General features: G+C 38.9%; 1 protein-coding gene across 8 annotated transcripts in view; it reads left to right on the forward strand.

Moving 5' to 3' along the window:
* Window positions 1–21,709, forward strand: part of Ptp36E (Protein tyrosine phosphatase 36E) — a 131,731-nt gene that overhangs the window by 62,338 nt on the left and 47,684 nt on the right. For all 8 annotated transcript variants that reach the window (XM_074181075.1, XM_074181071.1, XM_074181073.1 and 5 more), the window contains one exon: window positions 7,796–7,911. In XM_074181075.1, the coding sequence (XP_074037176.1) occupies window positions 7,796–7,911 (116 nt within the window). The remainder of the gene's footprint in view (window positions 1–7,795; window positions 7,912–21,709) is intronic.

A 21,709-nucleotide genomic window follows, 5' to 3' on the forward strand; every position in this document is an offset into this window, starting at 1 on the left:
AAGACTAATGGTTTTGAACCACCATCATTTTCTAAAGCCTTTGACACAAGTGCAACCACTCCTTCATTTTTACCATACATATTTTTGCCTCCATCAGTTGCTATAGATTTCAAATTTCTCCATCGAAGGTTCTTTTTATTAATGGCATTTTCAACTCCCTTAAAAATATCTGCCCCAGTTGTCGTGCCGTGAATACTATCAATATCAAGAAGTTCTTCATACACTTCATAGCTTTTATCTACTCATCCAATGCTAGAGAAAACCACTCATGATGTCCATTTTTCTCAGACAGTTGAGATGATATATTTTCTGCGATGTCTTGCACCCTCCGAGCCACGGTGTTTGCTGACAAACTGACACTTTTAAATAAATTTACCTTTTCGGGGCATATTTCTTCGGCTACTGCAATCAAGCATTCTTTTATCATTTCTCCATCGGTGAATGGTTTGCCACGTTTTCCGATTTCAAGAGCCACACGAAAGCTGGCGCGAGTTGCAGACTCTTGTTCAGTATTCGCTTTGATAAACAAAGATTGCTGCGATTTGAGTCCGCGTTTCAAAGCTTCAAATTGTTCCTTCCGCAAACTTCCTGTATACTTGGAGTAACTTTGAAGATGTTTCGATTCTTAGTGTCGTTTAATGTTATAGTCTTTGAGCACAGCTATGGTTTCATTGCAAATTAAACATAGCGCCTTATTACTGGACTCAATCACAAAATACTGAAAGTTCCATTTTTCTTGGAACGTTCTGTATTCACTGTCGATTTTTCGCTTCTTTTCCATACTAACAAATCACACATAAAAACAATAAGTCAAATTAAAATAATTTTATTGACGGGTGTTACTTCATTTCACATAGACAGTTTCGCTTCCTTCGCCTTTCCTACGCAGACTAACTCGCAGTTGCGCCGCTAGCCTTTTTATATGAAATTATTACTGCCATCTCGAGGTGATCGAAATACACTAGCTAGAACCAGAACTTTCTCGAACCAATGCGGTAATTCCAAATATTCAATTACGCCTAATGCCACCTAGCGGGTAGCTGAAAAAGATAGTACATGGTACCACTACTCGCCACTAGATGCCGTTAAGTGTAACAATACACAATACTAATTGAAATGCAAAAAAAGCGTAAGTTTGCTTAGGTCACGCACTTTGCGACTATCCTAGCCTAGAAATATAGTTAAGGGCAGAAATTGGCCCTTGGAACAAACTGAAAAAATCATTATGGTCCGAAGGCTTCAAAGTTTGGAGACCCCTGCGATAGATCATCCCAAATACGAATATGGATTTTCCGTGATTAACGAACCCCTAGAATTTTTAATGAGAAGATAAGCTGACTAAAATTATTCTCAAACTGAGATGAAAATTCACCGAATTAACGAATGAGCTGGTTTATAAATAGAGAACTCTGCAATCAGGGTAACGGGTCTGCTGAAATATGGAGATGAGCGAATTGAAAAAGTTGGTTCATTTAAACTTTATACATCCCAACATTTTCAATTATTTTATGAAAACAAGTGTTATTCGGCTTCACGAAAAGTAGTGCGAAGTTTGAAATGAGCGCGGTATAGAAAGTTTTCCAGGCTTGTTTTCTATTCGGTTATTTTCCTGAAAATATTGTTTATGAAAATATTCTCATCTAAGGAAATAAAATATTTTGTAATTTCAGATGTACGTGTACGTTGTGAATATCAGTTTATTATATCCCGACACTTCGGTTGGTGAAAGTTCGGTAGTAAAAGTTCAAAGAGAAAAGCTACAAAGAAACGCATTTCTACCATTGTTGACCTGAACAAAATGAACAGTTTGAAGTTATTAAACGAATATATGACTTCAAAACCACATAGGTGTCCAGAAAAATATATTATTCTAACTTGACACGGAGAAAAAAATCATTTCCGGCTGATAACCATTTAGGTTTCTCAAGTAAACATTTAATTGCAATAGAGGACAGCCAAATATTTTTTGATAGAGACTATTCGTACCAAATGAACAAAATCCAATAAGTATCTTATTCATTTCTTGTAAACGAATATTTTCCAATAATGGCAAATCAATTTTCTTCAATGACAAACATCACATTTCTCATCGACGGCTTTCTTTTTGGAACAAAATACGTTTACATCTGGATATATTTGTCGAAAATATAAATTTCAGAAGTGCATTTAATTATGGTGACTGTAATTGCTTTTAAGGACCAATGTATAGAAATATTTCCCTTACCAGTTCACCATACCAACCAAGTAGGTTTTTCTTTTGCTGATGACAAGTGAACATGCCGTACGTTTATTCAAAAAAACATTTGTCTGAAGGTGATTGACAACGTTTCATGATGAATTTCATTAGTTCGCACTTCCTTTGTATGATAGTATATAAAATGATTTGAAATCCCTGAAACAACTAAAAAAAGAAGAATTAAAAATGAATAGCTGAAAATAACAATTTCATTAAGCAAAATGAACCTGAAATGAAATAATAATGAAATAAAATACAAGTAAAATAGAACAATTGAACAAAAATAAATGAAAATAAAGAAATGAAAAAAGAAAATAAAAAGTTAGTTCACGACGTTTCGATTGTTAGTATCTACAATCGTTTTCGGGTGATGACTGGACTGATTCCTCCGAGAGATTACTATTTATAGGTCGTTCGAGTACTTTCACTTATCCCCGCTTTCCATTTTCCGCTTCACTGGTTCCGTGGGAGATGACCGTTTGTCGGGAGTTGGCCATTTTTCGCTGGATGATGGGTTTCCATATGTTGCGTATTTCTACGTTGGCTTGGCTGAATACGTTGTTGGACAACATGTAAGCGACTTCCTTGAATTTCCTCCTAAACCAATGTTGTTCTCTGTGCAAAATCTCAGCTTGGGAACACTCGATGTTGTGTTGATGGGTCCAAACATGGTTTGTTATTCCTGATTTGCTGGTTTCCTTTCTCTGTGTGTGTTTCTTGTGCTCGGCAATGCGAACATTCAATGGCCTCTTAGTTTCACCAATATCGGATTTTCCGCACTCACAGGATATCCGGTAAATGCAATTCTTGGAATCGCAGTCCGCGTTTGGTGGCCTGGTTTTCGTGAGGCTGCTACGGATAGTGTTACAGCAATCTGAAGCAGGTTCAGGTTGTACTTGGAACCAATTCTTCTTATCCTCTCCGATAATCCTCTGATGTAGGAAAGTGCAAGCATTGGTTGTGACGGCTTCTTCTCCTTGCGAGGCTTCTGCTGTCTTTTAGCCAAGGTCTTTTCTACCATCGCTTTGGAGTAGCTATTTCGTTGAAGATCATTTTTGATGATGTCTAGTTCCTTCTCGAGACCTTCCTTCGTGTCACAGAGTCCGAAAGCACGGCCTAATAGAGTATTGATGATTCCTCTTTTAGTTGATTGATGGTGGTTGGATTTCCTCTCTCCGCTTCATCGGTTTTAGCGGGAGCTGACCGTTTGGCGGGAGTTGTTCTTCACACTCGCAGGGTATCCGGTAAATGCAATTCTTGGAATCGCAGTCCTCGATTGGTAGCCTATTTTTCGTGAAACTGCTACGAATAGTGTTCCCAGATATGAAACAATTTCTGATGTTATACTTGGACCCAATCCTTCTTATCCTTTCCGATAATCCTTTGATGTAAGGAAGTACAAGTATTGGTTGTGGCGGCTTTTCATCTTTGTGGAGCTCTTGCTGTCTTCTAGCTAAAGCCTGTTCCACCATCACTTTGGCCATTTCGTTGAAGTTAATTTTTGATGATGCATAGTCCCTTTTCGAGACCTTCCTTTGTAATACAGAGCCCGAAAGCACGGTCACGTAGAGTTTTGATGACTCCTCTCTTAGTCGATTGATGGTTGGATTCCTAGTTCAGATACTGACCTACTAAACTAGACATACTGTCATAGGTACTAGACAATGGAAGTCCGAACTATCTAATGAAATGTAAATTACTATTGTGTCCAAATAATCATATGGTAATCGACAGTGAAATTTACAGATGATTAGCCTCACTAAAATAAAGTTTTTATTTCAAACAAATCTTCCTTTTGATTGCAACTGAAGAAAAATGTTTTCGCCATAAATAGATTTATGGTAAATAAACAATTGAATTCAACCAATATTCTCCGTGTAGACAGCTCTAATCCATCATTCATTTGTAACTCATTTGTGATAATTTGATTTCAAATTCCACTCTTGAAAAACGTCACCGCCTCCATCATCTGTTTAAAACATCCTCCTCGTCCCCCGCACATCGCAAGCCTGTGAGTTCCCTTCCTTTTTGCACAGTTGATAATTCAAACCTCTTATCGCATATATGGAAATGTCGTTCTATATTTTTCCTGCTCCACGTTTTTCTCGCCCTTTTTCTCCTTATCGCCAAGCTGAAAGAGTATCGACCTGGGCATGAAAACGATATCATCGCGAATGCAATATCGCATGGCGAACCGAGAAAATTGCCTCACGTTACACCTTGATTTGCATATATCCATCGCCATTACTGTACCCTTGGAGGTTTTCACGAGAATTTTTTCATTTACCACGAGAGATTGCACGGACGGGCTGAAAATCGCGATTTTTTAATCTCGTGTCAAGCGTAGTTATAAAACCTATCACGTTGAGGTCAAGGACTTTGGGATTGGTCGAATTTCAGCTTTGAACACGCCCATACTAATTCTATTTTTATTCGATTGTGATTAAACTTCATTTCCCATTGAATGATAAAAGATAGGTTCGGGGTTTCTAACAGTGGGTTAATCGACACATTAAACAAATAAGTGATGCCATACCCCCTTACGAAGACCCCATTAACACAACGCATTCATGATGAAATACCAGACACCGCTGTTTCGACCCGCCATAGATCTCATCAGTGGTGTTAGACTGAATCCGAAATGCATTGCTGGTTTCAACTGTCCTGGAAGAAAAAGCCTGAGTAAACGAGGATGATGACATATACCCTTATGAAAACTTTTCCGATGAGTTCGACAGGAAACTCAATCCTCGGATATCAACGATAAATGTGGCTCTCCAAAGCTTGGCTTTGGAACTGACCGCCTTGAAGAGTCTAGTCTCTACGGCATCCAGATGGTGCACGATACGTCCATCTACAGGCTGCACATCCTCTCCGTCATCTCCCCATCGTCCTTTTTTGAGACAGACCGTTGCCAGAATTGATGGAGATGCTCTCCAGAGGCATAGAGTATAATATCATCCTTTAAAAACAAATGGGTGACCTTGTGCCTCTGATTTCCAGGAATGCCACAGATATACCTTCGAGTGTTTCTGAGCGCAACGGATAATGACAATAGTGAAATGGAGAAGAGAAGAGGACTGAGATACACCTCTTCTGAAAGTGACCCACCCTGTTTGGACTCTAGCCTGACCAGATGTTATGGTGAAGCGAATCCGCCAGAGTGATATCAATTGTTCAAGGCATCTCACTATTTTATGGGGTACCACAAGGTATTTGAGCAAATGCAAGAAGCGCTCATGCGATGTTGTATCAAATGCCTTGTGGTAATCGTTCCAGGCCATACTGTCTCATACTGTATCGAGTCCTGCGTTACACATCTATCGATGAGAAGATTCTCTTTACTTGCAGCAACTCCTCTACTCATATATCCGTTCGAATACTCGGTACACTGCGGTGAGTATTCGTATGTATGAGATGCTCTCAAACAACTTACAACACGAATCCAAGCATGTTATAGGAATTGATGAATCCCCTTTTTTAGGGGTAAGAACAGTCTGCTCGTCGACAAACCAATCCAGAATCGGCTGCTCTCGGTCCAACCATGAGTTGAAAACTCTGGCCATATGGCGGTGGGTGCTCGGTAGTTTTCTCCACCAATAGGTGTTCAAACCATTCGAGCCTGGAGCAGCAAATTTTTTTGAACCCATAAGGGCTCTTCGAACGTCATCTATGGGTTGTGCAGTTCCTTGAGTCCAGGCTCTCTGCTGAAAACTGCACTTCTAGAAAGAATCCACCTGATGTACGGTTGACGGATTATCCACAACGCATGAAGGTTCTTGAAATAAGAGGTAAGGTGATGAGGCCATAACGATGACCTACCAACCAACAACTCTAGTAATGACAACAGACGCCTTATGTATTGCTATGAGAGTGGTGAGCCCGAGCGCAGAGGGTACATGGCGAGAAGTCATGCTATGTGCTGCGAAACACCTCCGGAACATGCCGCCTTTGCAGCCCAAAACTTTAAGGATTACGTATTTTATCTTTGCCTGAAGGGCTATATAGCCCTTCCCTAGTCTGGTGAAGAAGTGGTGGAAGTGACACTTGTAGCACCCGTTGACGCGGCTGGACTCATATCATGCCGCCAATGGAGGCAATCGGAACGCCACAAAAACTGGCTCTTTTGGATGCGAAAATTCATGATGTTCTAATAGTAGAGGCTGACACCGTTATACACCATAGTACACTGATGTACACCGTTGTACACCGCCGTGTACAACGCCGTTCAATCGCTTTCCAAATCGGAAGGACGAAATTCCGGCCTTGCGGTTTGGAAGATTGAACGACGGGTACACAAGATGGAGGAGGTAAAATTGGTAACACAACACGCATCTCGCATCCACTAGTGACTTTGAGTCAAAAAGTCACTAGTGAGGCGAGCGAAAAGTATCGCGGAAAATCTTGAGTTCTGCAAAAAATCTTCTCGCTCATTTCAATCTCTTATTGAAATGTTTTTCATCGAAGTATGCGCTGGTCAGTTCGTATCTCCCGAAGCCCCGATACATTCGGGAGGGCGTGCCAGCATTATCAAACAACGACCACTCCTCACACCGTGGGGTAAGTGATCATTGGTTCCGAGAATCATGTGCCCTGAGCAAGCGCAGTGAGCCAAGAATGACAGCCCTCTGCATCTGTCCGGCTAAGATTTCTGCCGGTATGATTTTAAGATTCGAGAGTAGAGAGGGCATCCTTTCACCAAGGACTCCAATAATCAGAATACCCATTTCGACAGAGTGGTCTGGATAGAGTCTGCGGAGTTCAAAGAGAAAATCTCGATATTTTATCCGTTTTTCCTCCTCTTTCCGGCGATATTCGTCTCGCCAAGTGCTGAAAATATCGTCTTGCTCTGGTGGTATTATTGTTATTATTATTATCAGTATCATTACTATATCTAATCTCTTCCCTGTTAGACGAGGCAAACAGTTTGGGATTTTTCCAGCATCGAAGGAAAATTATCCGGTAATGGATGCACAAGGGATGTTCGTTAAGAGAATGTTTCCCTGAGATAGCCCCCCATGTTTATCATAATTATAACGCCAGATGAAATCAGCCCTGGTAATATGAATCGTTTAGCTAGTTCCGGCATAAACTACCCGGAAATTGGACTAATTGCAGGTGTTCCAGTTTGCAGTTCGTCCTAATTACCGCGCAAAATGCACCCTCACTAATAATGTACACCCCCATTAACCGCGTTTGTCTAGTCCAATATTTCATAACAGGGCATGTAATTCCGTGAAAAATGCTGGTTGGGTTGGATATTTGAAGCGACATCAGCGAGGGAGTGGTTGATTTGGAGGCCCGTTTAACCCTGATGGGGTGGTTAAGGGTAGTACGAAAAACATTGCAGTGTCAAGTCTCAATTTTTGGAAGTACGAGTGTCTGAGGTCGAAAATGTCCGAAACATACTCACGATGCATGTTTTGTCAAAAACTCTGTTCGCCAGAAATACGATTGACCCAACTTTTCTACAAAATAATCTTTATTTCAGTCAAGTTTCCAGAAAACAATAAATCGTGGTGACTCGAAAAAAATCAGAAACATTTTATTTTGTTTCAGATGAAAATGGATCTGTTGTTGCAACAGTCACAGACAGTCCCATTGAAATGAAACATTTTTTGAAAATCTGCGAGCAGAGGAAGAAATTTCCAGTACTTTATAAACTAGAATTTGAGGTGAGTAGTTATATTTTCAGTTAATATAAAACTAACTCTACTGTGCTTCTTTTATAATGAATTCCAAGTCAAATCGCAGATGACTTAGGGTTGACCACAGGGCAACATTTTGTAGTAATTTCTGATGTAAACATAAAAGAAGTAATTCCGTACGCTTATGCATACCATCTTGTCTTCTTTGCAAGTATCACGTTGCAAAGAGTAGCCTGTGATATCATCCAAAGAACATTGGAAAATGTTTGTAGATGGTCTCAGAGGAGCGGAAGTCAGCGAAACTCAGCAAAACTGTAGTAGTTCTCTTCACCAACTGGAAGAAACTCAATGATTCAACTTCACTTGTTCTCGATGGTAAACTTGTTCCATTTGCAGCGAATGAGATATATCCAAATATTATCCCGATCAGATCCTTACCTGCAACTTCCACTTGGAGAAGATTTTTCACAAAGTCAGATTATCTTTATGATAATATCGAAAGATTTTTGTGAAATTTTGGGGCCTAAGGTTAACGAAATCATTTGGATGAATGTGATGTTTGGTAATGCAATGACCACGTACAGTGGTCACTGTAGACAAGCTTGTTTGGTTCTCTGTCTGTATCTGTAGAGTAGGGAGGGTGAGTGTAAGCCCACGCACTTAGGCCACATGTGACCCATTGTACATCCTCCCGAGGAGTTGTCCTCCTAGGTCGTCGTCCATCCTGTCCTTTCCAGGAAGGTGGACAGGTCGCTGGGAGACATCTCCTTTATATCGGCAGGTGTAGGCCAAGACTCGCCGAACACACACTCTCTTATTGACGATAACTCCGGGCACTCGCACAGGACATGCCTGACAGTCTCATCTTCCTGTTCACACATCCTGCATAGAGGTGTGTCCACTAGCCCCATATTATGTAGGTGTTTCCTTAGCTGACAGTGGCCAGTCAGAAATCCTACTGTAAGGCGTAGATTTTTCCTGGTCATCGCCAGATATTTCTTCGGCGCCAGCTTCCCAGGGTCGCCCAAGGTGATCCTGGCAAGATTACATCCTTTGATTTCATCCCATCTCTTTAGAGATTGAGCATGGGTGTAACTTTTGACTAGTTCCGCAATTGTCGAAGTCATCAGGCCGTGGGTGCCACTTGGTCCTAAAATTCTTAGTCCAGCCGCTTCCTTGGCTAAAGAGTCGGCAATGCGATTACCTTTACTCCTGTTGTGCCCTTTAACCCACCTCAGGATAATGTTATTATCTATCGAGGCTTTGGCTAAATCTTCGTGGCACTCTAGTGCTAGCCCTGAAGTAACACGGTGTCTGTTCAAGGCTAATAGTGCTTGTCTGCTATCAGTGCAGATTGTAATGTTTTTGCCAGAAATTCTTTTCTTGGTTATTTCTTTTGTGGCGATTGAGATACCAGCCAGTTCTGTTTGGACCACGCTGGTATTTCTTCCCATTCCCCACTTAATCCTTAGGCTTAGTGATCTGGAGTACACTCCACATCCTGAGCCTTCTTTGGTTTTTGAGCCATCTGTAGCTTGTTTGGTTATCTTCTGTGCCATCCTTCACACTGTCAGGCATAGAAATCCTTCTGGATCTGTCTCCTCTCCATATCTCTCTGGAAAGAAAGGCTAGATGGACAATATACAGAATTGTGCTCATTGTCAAATGCGCAAAATAGGTTTATGTAGACTGCTGATTGCATCATTCTATAAGAATGATCTCCAACTAGAAACTTCCAATAGTGAACTTAGCCCTGTCTTGTACACTCGCAATCCTGATAAGTGAGGTCTGGATCCTTCGTGAGGATAAAATACTAAAAATAGAAAGCTATTGGCTCAAGGATGATTCAAAAACTAATTCAGGGTTTGACACAAGTGTATATGCTCTCAAATGCACAAATCGAAGATTAATTAGAGAACTGAATGTTTTTTCATTTAGATGAGGCACGTCTTCATAATATCAGATGTATGTTACAATATCTCAATGGAGTTTTTCCTGGCAGATGGGTGGGAACAAATGGACCAATGAGGTGGCCCGCGAGATTACCATATTTAACACTGCTCGATTTCTATTTTTGGGGTCATATGAAAAATCAAGTGTACCGTTCATCGACTCTTTATTTTGCTAATTTATGTGATTGTTTCGTTGTTTTTGACATCATACACCAGGATAATTTTGGGTACCAATAAATATGACATCGTTAACCCTAATTGTTTCAATCACAGATAGATGAATGGGTGAGCTGTAATTTCGGCTGAAATTGCGATTTTCATGATTTTGTATAAGTGGGTGTTCATTATATTGAAATTTTGGTGGAACAGAAATCTTTCTGATTGATGAGCCATTATGGTACTACGAAAAAAAATAGTGATATCATAAAATGGAAATATCTGCCAGGAAAAGTTGTAGTTGGAAAAGCAGTACTGATTTTATTTCTACACAAGATCATGGAAGCAGAGCAAAAGTATTTCAGATAATGGTAGCAAACGTCTTTCAGTGGTCGCCTCCCAGAGGTTATTTTTTCACAAGAAAAACTTCAGAGCGAACATATGTTCACCAAAATAGGAAATTCTTATGTAAAATGAACTGCTCGTGTTTCGTTGAAAATTCCAAAGTTGGTATATTTTCCTGTGACACTGAAAATGCTACAAAAAGTACTTTTGATGGATCAATTAAGGCTGGGCCTACTGCGCAACCTCTGCTGCAGGCAACCAGTGATGCAATTGAACCCCTGTTTGTGTGTAAACCCTACAAAATACAAATAAAACAGAACACAAAGTCAGATGCTACAAATGCAATACGCATAGATAAATAGATAGATATATTTATTTGACAACTTTACACTTGAATGTTTGTTGCAAGTCAGTTAAAGTATACATAGAAAAATAAAAAAAAACTAGTCACAAGTTAAAAATATTGAATCATAAATTGTGAATAAAATGAAAGATAATTTTGAACATTACAATAATCAGTCTAAAATATTTGAAGTGTCAAAAAACGAACATTATGTATAAACATGAGCTTCACATATCAGATGAAATAAAATCAAATCTAAATCGGCTTAATTGAAGTAAACAATCCAGAGTACTATAAAAATAGTTTTCCAGGAGAACAGTTCTGACTCTGATTTTGAAGGAGCTTTGTTTGAGCACTTTGAACAAAATAGGAAGATAATTGTAGTGATTGATATTCAATGAATTTTTATTAGACCTTGTGAGTTTGTATCGAGGCTATATGAACAGATCTGCATTTCTTGTAGCATGATGATGAATATCCTGATGCTGCAAATATATTGATTTATTTTTATGGATTTCAAGTAATTGACTATATATGAATACCGATGGTAGTGGTAGTATACCCATTTTTTTTGAAAAGCGGCTTACAGTGATCTCTATAATTGGCATTCATCAATATTCTCACTACTTTTTCCTGAAGTCTGAAGAGTTTAATGGAGTGAGAGAAATTGCCCCACAAAAATATGCCATAATTTATATGTGAGTGGAACAAAGCAAAATATGAACTTCTCAGGGCGTCAAGAGACAATACTCTATTTAGCTGTCGAAAAGCAAATATACTCTTACACAGCTTCTTACTCAGTTCATCAATGTGTGAGTCCTAGAAGTTTGGCAGTATCATCGCCATTTTCAGTGGTTTCAGTATTTGAGGTCGTAAACAAGATCTTCTGGGTCTTGCTTTCATTTAATTTCAACTGATTTGTTGTGAACGACAGAGACGCCTGTCTCAGAGTATCATCAGTAATTGATGGTAATTCATTTATGTTTTTCTGATACATTATTAGAGTTGTGTCATCTGCGAAAAGAACACATTTACTTGGTGACATAAAATGACTGAAGTCATTGAAATATATCGAGAATAGCAATGGTCCCAGAACCGATATCGATATCTGCGGTATACCATTCTTGATAGTTTTATAGACGGCTCAAAAACCAAAGAAGGCTAAGGATGTGGTGTGTACTTCAGATCACTGAGCCTAAGGATTAAGTGGGAATGGGAAAAAATACCAACGTGGTCCAAACAGAACTGACTGGCATCTCAATCGCCACAAATGAAATAATCAGTAAAGAAATTCCTGGCAAAAACATAACAATATGCACTGATAACAGACAAGCCCTATTAGCCTTGAACAGACAACGTGTAACCTCAGGGCTAGTAGTAGAGTGTCGCCAAGATTTAGCCAAAGCCCCGGTAGATAATAACATTATCCTGAGGTGCGTTAAAGGGCATGACAGGAGTGCAGAAAATCGCATTGCCGACTCTTTAGCAAAGAAAACGGCTGGACTAAGAATTTTAGGACTCAATGGCACCAACGACCTGATGACTTCGACATTTGCGGAACTAGCCAAACGTCACACCCATGCTCAATCCCTAAAGAGATCGAATGAAATCAAAGGATGCAATCTTGCCACGATCACCTTGGGCGACCCTGGAAAGCTGGCGCCGAAGAAATATCTGGCGATGACCAGGAAAAATCTACGTTCATCAGTAGGATTTCGGACTGGCCACTGTCAACTAAGGAAACACCTCCACAATATCGGACTAGTGGACACACCTCTATGCAGGATGTGTGAACATGAAGATGGGACTATCAGGCATGTCTTATGCGAGTGCCCGGAGTTATCGTCAATAAGAGATTATGTGTTCGGCGAGTCTTGGCCTACACCTGCCGATATAAAGGAGATGTCTCCAAGTGACCTGTCCACCTTCCTAGAAAGGACAGGATGGACGATAATCTAGGAGGACAACTCCTCGGGAGGATGTACAATGGGTCACATGTGGCCTAAGTGGCCTCCCTACTCTACAGACAGACAGATTTTTTATCCAAACAATCAAATTGTGATGCTTTTCGAACCACCAAAATTCCACATTGATATCAGGAGGGATAAAAAGATTATAGGGGCGAACCTGAATCGTTTCATCCCTGGTTTATGAAGAAACCTAAAAGATCACTCAGCGAACAAACTGATGGGCTAAATTTTTTTGATGTGAATCACAGTAAACCCTCTCAGATTGTAGACAACCACTATACTTTCCTCGTAATAATTTCCATGTCACATCACTACACCAAAAATTTCAAAACCCAATTGAAATTCCTGGTTGTCATGCTCATCCTGATGAAAACTAGCCAATATAGTAAATCCGGATAAATTGGAGAACGACTCAATCGAATGAACAGACGAGCAATCGCAATCCCTCGATAGTGAAACAATGTCGAGTCGCTTCACAGCATCCAATCGACAGAGATTATTCCACATATATTGGATCCGAGATCGAATTTGCTATTTGTTTTGTTTGTCCTCGAACGAGCCGTAATTACAAGTCACAACGAATTCAACAAATGTCAGTTGCATCCGTCCAATTCATCGGAATTTAGTGGATGAGGAATGGTGTCAGAGGTGGGAACACGGTTGGGATTTAGGATACAGTTGTCTACATTTTGAGGAAAATTAGCAAATGCTTGAACTTTCGCCCTCAAATATATGTTCACTGAATGTTCTAGATTCTAGATTATTCGAGTGAAATGCATTTCGAATAGTTCCTTAGGAAATAATTGAGTGACGACATATCTCGTGATCATGCATCAATTAGTCCCTTTCGATCTATGAGCTGTTGTCTCCTGTTGCATTTCCATTCTGGCCATTTAATGACCTCAGGCCCACTTCACACAGAATGGAAGGGACAAAGGTCCGTGCCTCGTCTCTGCCAGACATCCATTCTATGTGAATTAGGCCCAAAACCTTCGAAGCCCGCTTCTAACGCCCCCTACTCCTCCACTTTTGCTGTCATTGAGTCAACCAATCACGCACAGCGAGAAATTCAAATCAGTAGATGAACAAAGCGGGTACGAGCCCAAAATCCCATGTATTTTCTTATGACGCTGAATTTTTTGCAATTTTCATGACATCCGATCGGATCCTTGTAGAGCACCCAACTCAAGGTAAATGTTTCAGTGAGAGACTTTAATAAGTGTGAGAGAAAAACGTGTGACGTAATCGATGTAGAGGAGGATGGAATGAGTATCGGAAGAATTAAAAGCCGTGGTCCCTCTTTGGACTCCGTCTCACCCCCTCAGGCCTTCTTAGGGCTTCACCCCTGAGCTCACACGTCACGTACCAGTCACGTGGTCCCAGTGGTCATCGGCAGCTGGAAGAAATTAAATTAAAGAAAGCGATCGGTATGAGATTTGAACCCAAATGGTCGGCGTGGTAGGCTTTTTTCTTAGCCTCGACACTAACGTGAGATATTGGAAATGATTGCGAATTGTTGATATTTATGGCGGTTGTTTGTCGGCTCTCATCGATGGTTTAGAGTTTAGAGTGATGAATGAAAACAGAGAAGGATGAAGTGAGTATCGGAGATATTCAAAGAGCGTGGTTGAATTATAAAAATAACTTGTAGTATTGATAAATTTTGCCTACAAGTTGAAAAAATCAATTGAAAAAAATTTAATATTGATACTTAGCTTTCTTTCGCGGTCGGGGTTTGGAAAACAATGTTTATCCGTTTCCAAAACCTGAAATCCACTAAAACTTCAATGATGATGATAACCGTCTTCATTTCTCACATGAATTGTATACTTAATGGTCTTATGAAGAGGAGAAAAGGGCGGAGCTCATTTCATATGAAGACAAGACCTCCACTGAAATATTCTTCCCATTGAGATGGGGAAGTAGAAAGCCAAATCCTTCCTTTCCTTGGAATATTAATAAAATAATTATTCAATAACTGAGATTTTCCGGAATCATTTCATTTTTGCTTCTGAGTTTCCTCAATTCAATTAATTTTTCTCAAGGTGAACGATTTTCAAAATTATGTTTCAAGGATGCCCTTCTTCAAATCGTATTGCAAATGTAATATAACTCATAAATTTCTCATAATACCCCCAGTTTTGAGGCTGTTCACTCTTCCTGAAATTTTCAAAGACGTAGATTAGGTTAGGTCCACAGTAAGTGGGTCTATTCGACCCACCACTGCAAACCGCAAGGGTTTATTGTGGCTCACACCTATTGACACTCGACCAAATAAACCAAGCTTCTTAACGAAGCCGATGAGTTTGTATGGTGAGTGGTCTTTCAGGTCAGATGGTAGGAGAACGGCTCTGCCGAACTCTAAAAACCTGATTCGGTCCCCAGCAGGGCAGGCACAAAGTATATGCTCTGCTGTTTCATCGTTAATGAGGTAGTCGGATAGTCAAGGTGCAAGATTCCCACCTTGATACATGCGACAACCTTTCCATATAAGGGTTTTTGCACGTCAGCTACACCTGACAATGCCTTAGATTCAACCGTGCAGGGCTTTTTTCGCCTCTTGTTTTGGTGAATCATCAATTGAGCGCAAACGTTTGCTAACCTGCTCATGGGGGGTTTGTTCCTCCACTTGAGACAGATTCTGCGTACGCCGCTCAAGAATTTGGTGCAAGGCGGTTTCATAAGGTACCCCGCTCTTGAGTAGACAACTCAGTCGGTTAGGTTCAGTTATTGGATCAGGAGTTGGTGAGTTGAGAAGCTCTCGCTCCTGATTTGAATTTATAGGGAGGTTACTTGGAGTCGTAAGCTCAACATCCATCTCCTCTGTAGACTCGCTCCTGATCTAAATTTACAGGGAGGTCAGTTGGAGTCATAAGCTCAACATCCATCTCCTCTGTAGACTCAGCGTCAGAAAGGATTCTTGAATTTATTCTGTCCATAAAAGTCCCACGAGTAGTTAGGAAAAAGGTCAATCACGGCAGAGCCCCGCATTACCGTAAGAAGGCGATGCTACGACAAGAGAGCGTCCGGTATCTCGAAGGTTCCGTAGAGATAGCTGATAGGCTCAGTGTCATTCAGCCTTTCGGCACGGATATACACACCTTAGGATTGAGCCATCGTTGGAATGCCATTCAGTTAGGGAATAACAGAACCACAAATGATTCTGTGGCTATGTGGAAGCAGGCATTCGATGGCCGGTTTGCTCAACCCCCAACATCCCAAGCCAATGCACTCACCAGAAACAGCATTCACAGTGGTCCAGGCAGTGAAAGATGAACAAAGACAGCCAATCCGCCTTTCAGAGATGTATCTCTCGATTGTTGGATATATGTTAAAATATTTTTTGTTAAACACCCTTGTTGCCACTCTATGAACGACAACTCTCAAAAGTCGAAACTTGTGCGAGCTAAGTACTAACGAGGTCTTACCTTAAAACGTGTGATTTCTAACATGTTTGAAAAATTTTATAGTGTCTGTTAAAAATTGAACTTTGTTATCATGTTTTCAATATCAAGAATGACTTCCAGAGAAAGAGCCAATAAATCATTTTGAAAAATTTCATTTTCAATGTATTGGTGAGTTGCCTGGAAGTGAAGTCGCGTCAAGGAAATAAACTGGAAACTATTGGAGTGTTGCTGGAATCTGCTTAATCGAGAGATGCCATCCTCGATGATTTTGTCAGTTGGAAATTGAAATCAGATATCAATTGATTTTTCTATAAATAGTAAATTAATCCAAAGACGATGCTGTACATGTACCTTCCATCTATTCATGTTTAATTAGACGAATCATTTGATATCAAAGTGAAGCCGAGAATATGTCTGGAGTCTAATTTAATTGCTCCTAGAAGCCCTACGAAGATGATAAACGGCAGTTAATGGACCCATTGGCACGGTTCGACTGAAATTCGAGGCAGAGTGATTATAAAACTGCTCTCAAAAGAGTGAACTCCTTGAGAAATTGAACACTTGTTTTTTTCAAATGACACTACAATTGACGTCTTGAAATTAAGAAAAACGATTCCATGCTATACCGAAGTATGTAATTTGAAAAGTTATATTGACTACAGTTTCGCAATGCTTGGTACTTATTTAAAAAAATGCATAAAAAGGATTCGTGTTAGGAATCACACGTTAAAAGGTAACACCTCGTTAATCCTTAGCTCGCACAGGTTTCAACTTCTGAGAGTTGTCGTTCGTAGGGGTGTGACAGCTGATTTACGAAAAAACAGATTTTAAAAAATTTTTCTAAAACAGATTCGTGAAATGAACATAGACTTGTTAGACACACAATAATTACAATTTTTAGAGGTTTCATTTAGTCATAAAATTAGAGTATGCTCTTTTGTTCAGGAGCAATTCCATGTAGATTGAAAACAAATTGAAAGGGTTATATTTTTAGGGAAGATTAATTTTTGGGAAAGAAAGTTTTTGGCTTTCTACCACTCCATCTTGATACAGAAAATAAATTTGAGAATTTTCCAATGGAAGGAAGAAAGAAAATAATTCCAAAATATGTTTGTATTTTATATGAAACTTATTTCCTTTTGTATCTGAATGAAATAGTACACTAATTTGTATAATTGAATTGTTAATTCCTGCTCTATAAATGGGAAACTGTTGGACAATGAACGCTATCATTATGAACATAATGAATCGCAGTTTTCAGAATGAAGAGACTATTTCCTTCAGCAGTGGGGTAGAAAAATGAGAAAAATAAATTTTAAAAATATAACACTGATATCTGTGAAGGAAATAAACCTGGAATTAAAATGAATTTGTTAATGAGTTATATGATAAACAAATCAAATGTGCAAAAACAATGAAAAAACTATACTTAACAGGTATTGTTTATTACCAGAATGCTATACTGATGCTATACTTTTCTTTTTGAAAATACCCCACATTTTCCATGATGTCTGTGAGCTTTTTTCGAGCAACCGAAATAATGGTTAAAACGACGATTTTCAGTCACCATTTTTTTCATTTTAGCGATGTTGAATTCAGTTGAATGAACGATCAGAGTCTTATGCAATATTTTCAGCGCTTCAGCACACGAAATTCTATTCCCAATGTAGAATTTGAAAGAAATTCTCTGTTCAATATTTTTATCCATTGTTAAAATCGCAATACACATTTGAGGTTAATTAACAAATTGAGTACTTAATGACAGATGGCGCTTAAACTCCGCGTGAGTATATGGACCACTTGTGCCAACCTAGCAACAAACATATTTTTGACAATCCCTTTACGCGGGGTTTTTGAATTATCGATTCCCAATACTTTCTTGACAAAATATATACCCACATGATGTCAAGAATTGGGCCTCTGGTGGTCGGTTGATCCCATGGAGCCCCTGTTCCTCTATAATACTGTTAAATAACTTTCCCATATCCCACTAAATTATTTAATCTAACTCGGAAGCTCAGGCAGCACTAATTGAAAAGTAATTGACTTCAGAATATTGCTTTGTCCATTGTAAGATTCATTCAGATAAATCAGTCCTGGAATTGGAATCGATTTTATTTCAGAAACCATTATAGGTCTTCCGGTGAACTGCCAGAGACGGATTGCTGCGACTCCCTGTCACAATCGATAATTGAATTCTCTTCGAATCTTGGTGGATTTGCATGCCATGTTCGATGAGGGACATATACGAAGGGACTTTTCAAATTTCGCTTTTGCTCGTTAGGAATTGACATATCGATTGGAACTATGTTGTTGAACTTATGATGCACTGTTTGGAACCTTTGGTGTAGTAATGAATATTACTGGAGTTTTTTCCCAACAGCATAAGCACAACATAATAAAGAAAAAGGAGTTTAGGTTAAGAATGAACGAAATCTCGACCTTCAGAAAGGACAAAAACCAGGATAAATACATCTCAGTTCCATACCACCATAAGACGAGGAACTTTGGAAAGATTTTCAAGGAATTAGGTATGAAGGTGGTTTTTAAAACAAGTCATACACTACAGAGCCTTTTGGGAAGTCCAAAAGACAAAGTCGAGAATTCGGAAAAGTCTGGAATTTACGAAATTGAATGTAAGGACTGCGATGCAAAATATTATGGACAGACAAAAAGATCTATTAAAGTAAGATACAAGGAACACATAGCACACTTAAAATATGGAAGACCTGAAAAATCAGCAGTTGCCCATCATATTTTGCAACAAAACCATTCCATAGACTTCAGTTCATTGAGATTAGTTAGACAAGTTAACAAAAGACAACTAGATGCCTATGAGAGTGTAGAAATAAGTAAACACAATAATATTATGAATAACGATGACGGACCTATACCAAAGAACATACTATATAGCTTGTTAAAATAAAATAAAATAATGTTGTTGGGTTTACTGATTACTACATAAGGACACATTGGAAAAAATAAATTTGGATAGGCAATATTGTGAAATTAATTTTTATATAGCTGAAAATTGTTTTATATAAACATATATTGTAAAATAATAGATAAGGCAAAATTGTAAAATTAATTTAGGTTGGTATGTCTGAATGGACTACCTGTATGAGTTACCTTTATAGCATAAATAGGATTAGCTCGAACTAATCCTTAGTTTTGATCTTCCTCTTTGAAGATGATCACTTGGTGATCGAAACACGTGTCGAGGTTTTAAAAATAACGATTTGGTGTTGGGAAAAAACTCCAGTAATATTCAATATATATTTATGTTGTTGAAGATAAAATCATCTTGAGGAAATAATAATACACAGTCTCTCCTTTTCAACTTTTGAATGCGTGAAGATATCAAGACACAATTTACATAAAAAGATATCATGTCAATCACTTTCAATGAGGAAATCAGTACTGTTACGTCACTTGTCGCCAAAAAGGTCCTAAGTATCCACTTTTTTTTTAATGGAAACGAAAAACTTCGTTTGATAGAATAGAATATTTATTAATCATCTCAGTTACTGATAGTACATATGGCATGTCATAATATGGTGTCAAATGTAAAAAACAGGAAATATATAATTACAAAATGAATACTAGGTACCTATACAAATCAATTTTCAAAAATATACACAGAAATAGCAACATATTAAATTAAACATTATAGGAACAGAAAAGCCTTATCAAAACCTTATAAACAGATTATATGGGAATCATTTAGGTATTCAGGGATACTATAGAGATACTATGAATTAAATTCACTCATGTCATCAATGACAGTAGGTGAATACATTTATTCGCTTTTCATTAGTTCGGACTTCCATTGTCTAATATGATATAAATTTATTTGAAATCCCTGAAAAAACCTGTAAAAAATTTAAAAGATTAGCTGGGAAATAAAAATTATACCAAGCAAAAAACCTGAAACTTAAATGAAATAAAAATCAGGCAACTCGAGATGAAAATTAAAAAATATCAACAAGAAATGAAAAAATTCAAATTAAAATAATCCAAACTAAGTTACTACACGACGTTTCGACCAAGCGTCTTGAATTCATTCAGGTTGGAGCCCAGCTCCCATACCCTTTCAGCTGATTAGGCCTGGACTTATTCCTCCGAGATCTGACTATTTATAGGTCATTCGAGCGTTTTCACCTATCCCCTCTTCCTTTCGCCGCTCCATCGGTTTTAGCGGAAGCTGACCGTTTGGCGGGAGTTGATCGTGTTCCGCTTGATTAGAGGTTTCCATATGTTACGTATCTCTACGCTAGCTTGGCTAAATACGGTGTTTGGACAACATATATGTGGCTTCTTTGAATTTTCTCTTGAACCAGTGTTCCTCCTTGTAGATGATTTCAGCATGAGCCCACTTGATGTTATGTTGATGAGGCCAAACATGCTCTGCTATTCCGGACTTGCTGGTTTCTCCTGCTGTGTGTGTTTCTTGTGCTCGGCAATGCGAACTTTCAATGGCCTCTTAGTTTCACCGATGTATGATTCTCCGCATTCACAGAATATGCGGTAAATGCAATTCTTGGAATCGCAGTCCGCGTTTGGTTGCCTGGTTTTCGTAAGGCTGCTACGGATGGTGTTTCCAGATTTGAAGCAGGTTCTGATGTTATACTTGGACCCAATCCTTCTTATCCTTTCCGATGATCCTCTGATGTAGGGAAGTACAAGTACTGGTTGTGGCGGCTCCTCTTCCTGGTGGAGCTCTTGCTGTCTTCTAGCTGAAGCCTGTTCCATCCTTAACTCTGGAGTAACCATTCCGTTGAATGTCATTTTTGATGATGCCTAGTTCCTTTTCGAGACCTTCCTTTGTATTACAGAGCCCAAAAGCACAGTCCAGTAGAGTCTTGATGATTCCTCTCTTAGTCGATTGATGGTGGTTGGATTCCTAGTTCAGATACTGTCCTGTGTGAGTGGGTTTTCGATATACAGATGTTTCCCATTTAGTGTCGGTCCTCTTCACCAATACGTCTAAGAATGGCAATTCTTTGTGAACTTCCTTCTCCATCAACGTTGTTGATGTGCTTCAACCACCTTCAAACAAACACTTATTCGCTAATTTCATTCAATCCCAGCCATAGGAATCTTGTTAACATTGAAAGGCGTATATATAGGGTCTTTCAACGGCAACGTCTTTCGGGCAACGTACCGCGCGTTTTGCAAATTTTACGGTCGCCATAATCGTTCTAACGAGAGGAAATGAAGATTAAAAAGATTTAATTTTGAATTTCTTGCCTACTTACGTTTCAACGAATTTTATACAATATATTATGTCTTGAAGATAATGCAGTGATTTGATATTATTCGATTTAAAACATACATTTTCATTGAATATTTCTCTCTGGAAAAAAATCCAAATCGTATTCTAATTATTTACTGCAACCTATCAAACTAGCTATCAGGTATGAACGATATTTTCCCTCATATATATATACCCTGAACTTTCCAATATTGCCTTTTCGTCTCTTAACTGCCTCAAATGATGTCTCAAATCAAGATTTTACTACATATGTGGCGCCGGTTTATTTTTCAATAAACGATTCTCAATCTCATTTATGACTTTCGTAGATATAAAACTTGATATTGGGATGTTATGACAATAAAATTAGCTATTCGGGTTAGGGTCATATAACAGCC

Source organism: Leptinotarsa decemlineata, unplaced genomic scaffold (genome assembly GCF_025532065.1).
Source record: "Leptinotarsa decemlineata unplaced genomic scaffold, Ldec_3_MD MMD2_tig00026307_RagTag_RagTag, whole genome shotgun sequence".
Classification (NCBI taxonomy): Eukaryota; Metazoa; Arthropoda; class Insecta; order Coleoptera; family Chrysomelidae; genus Leptinotarsa; species Leptinotarsa decemlineata.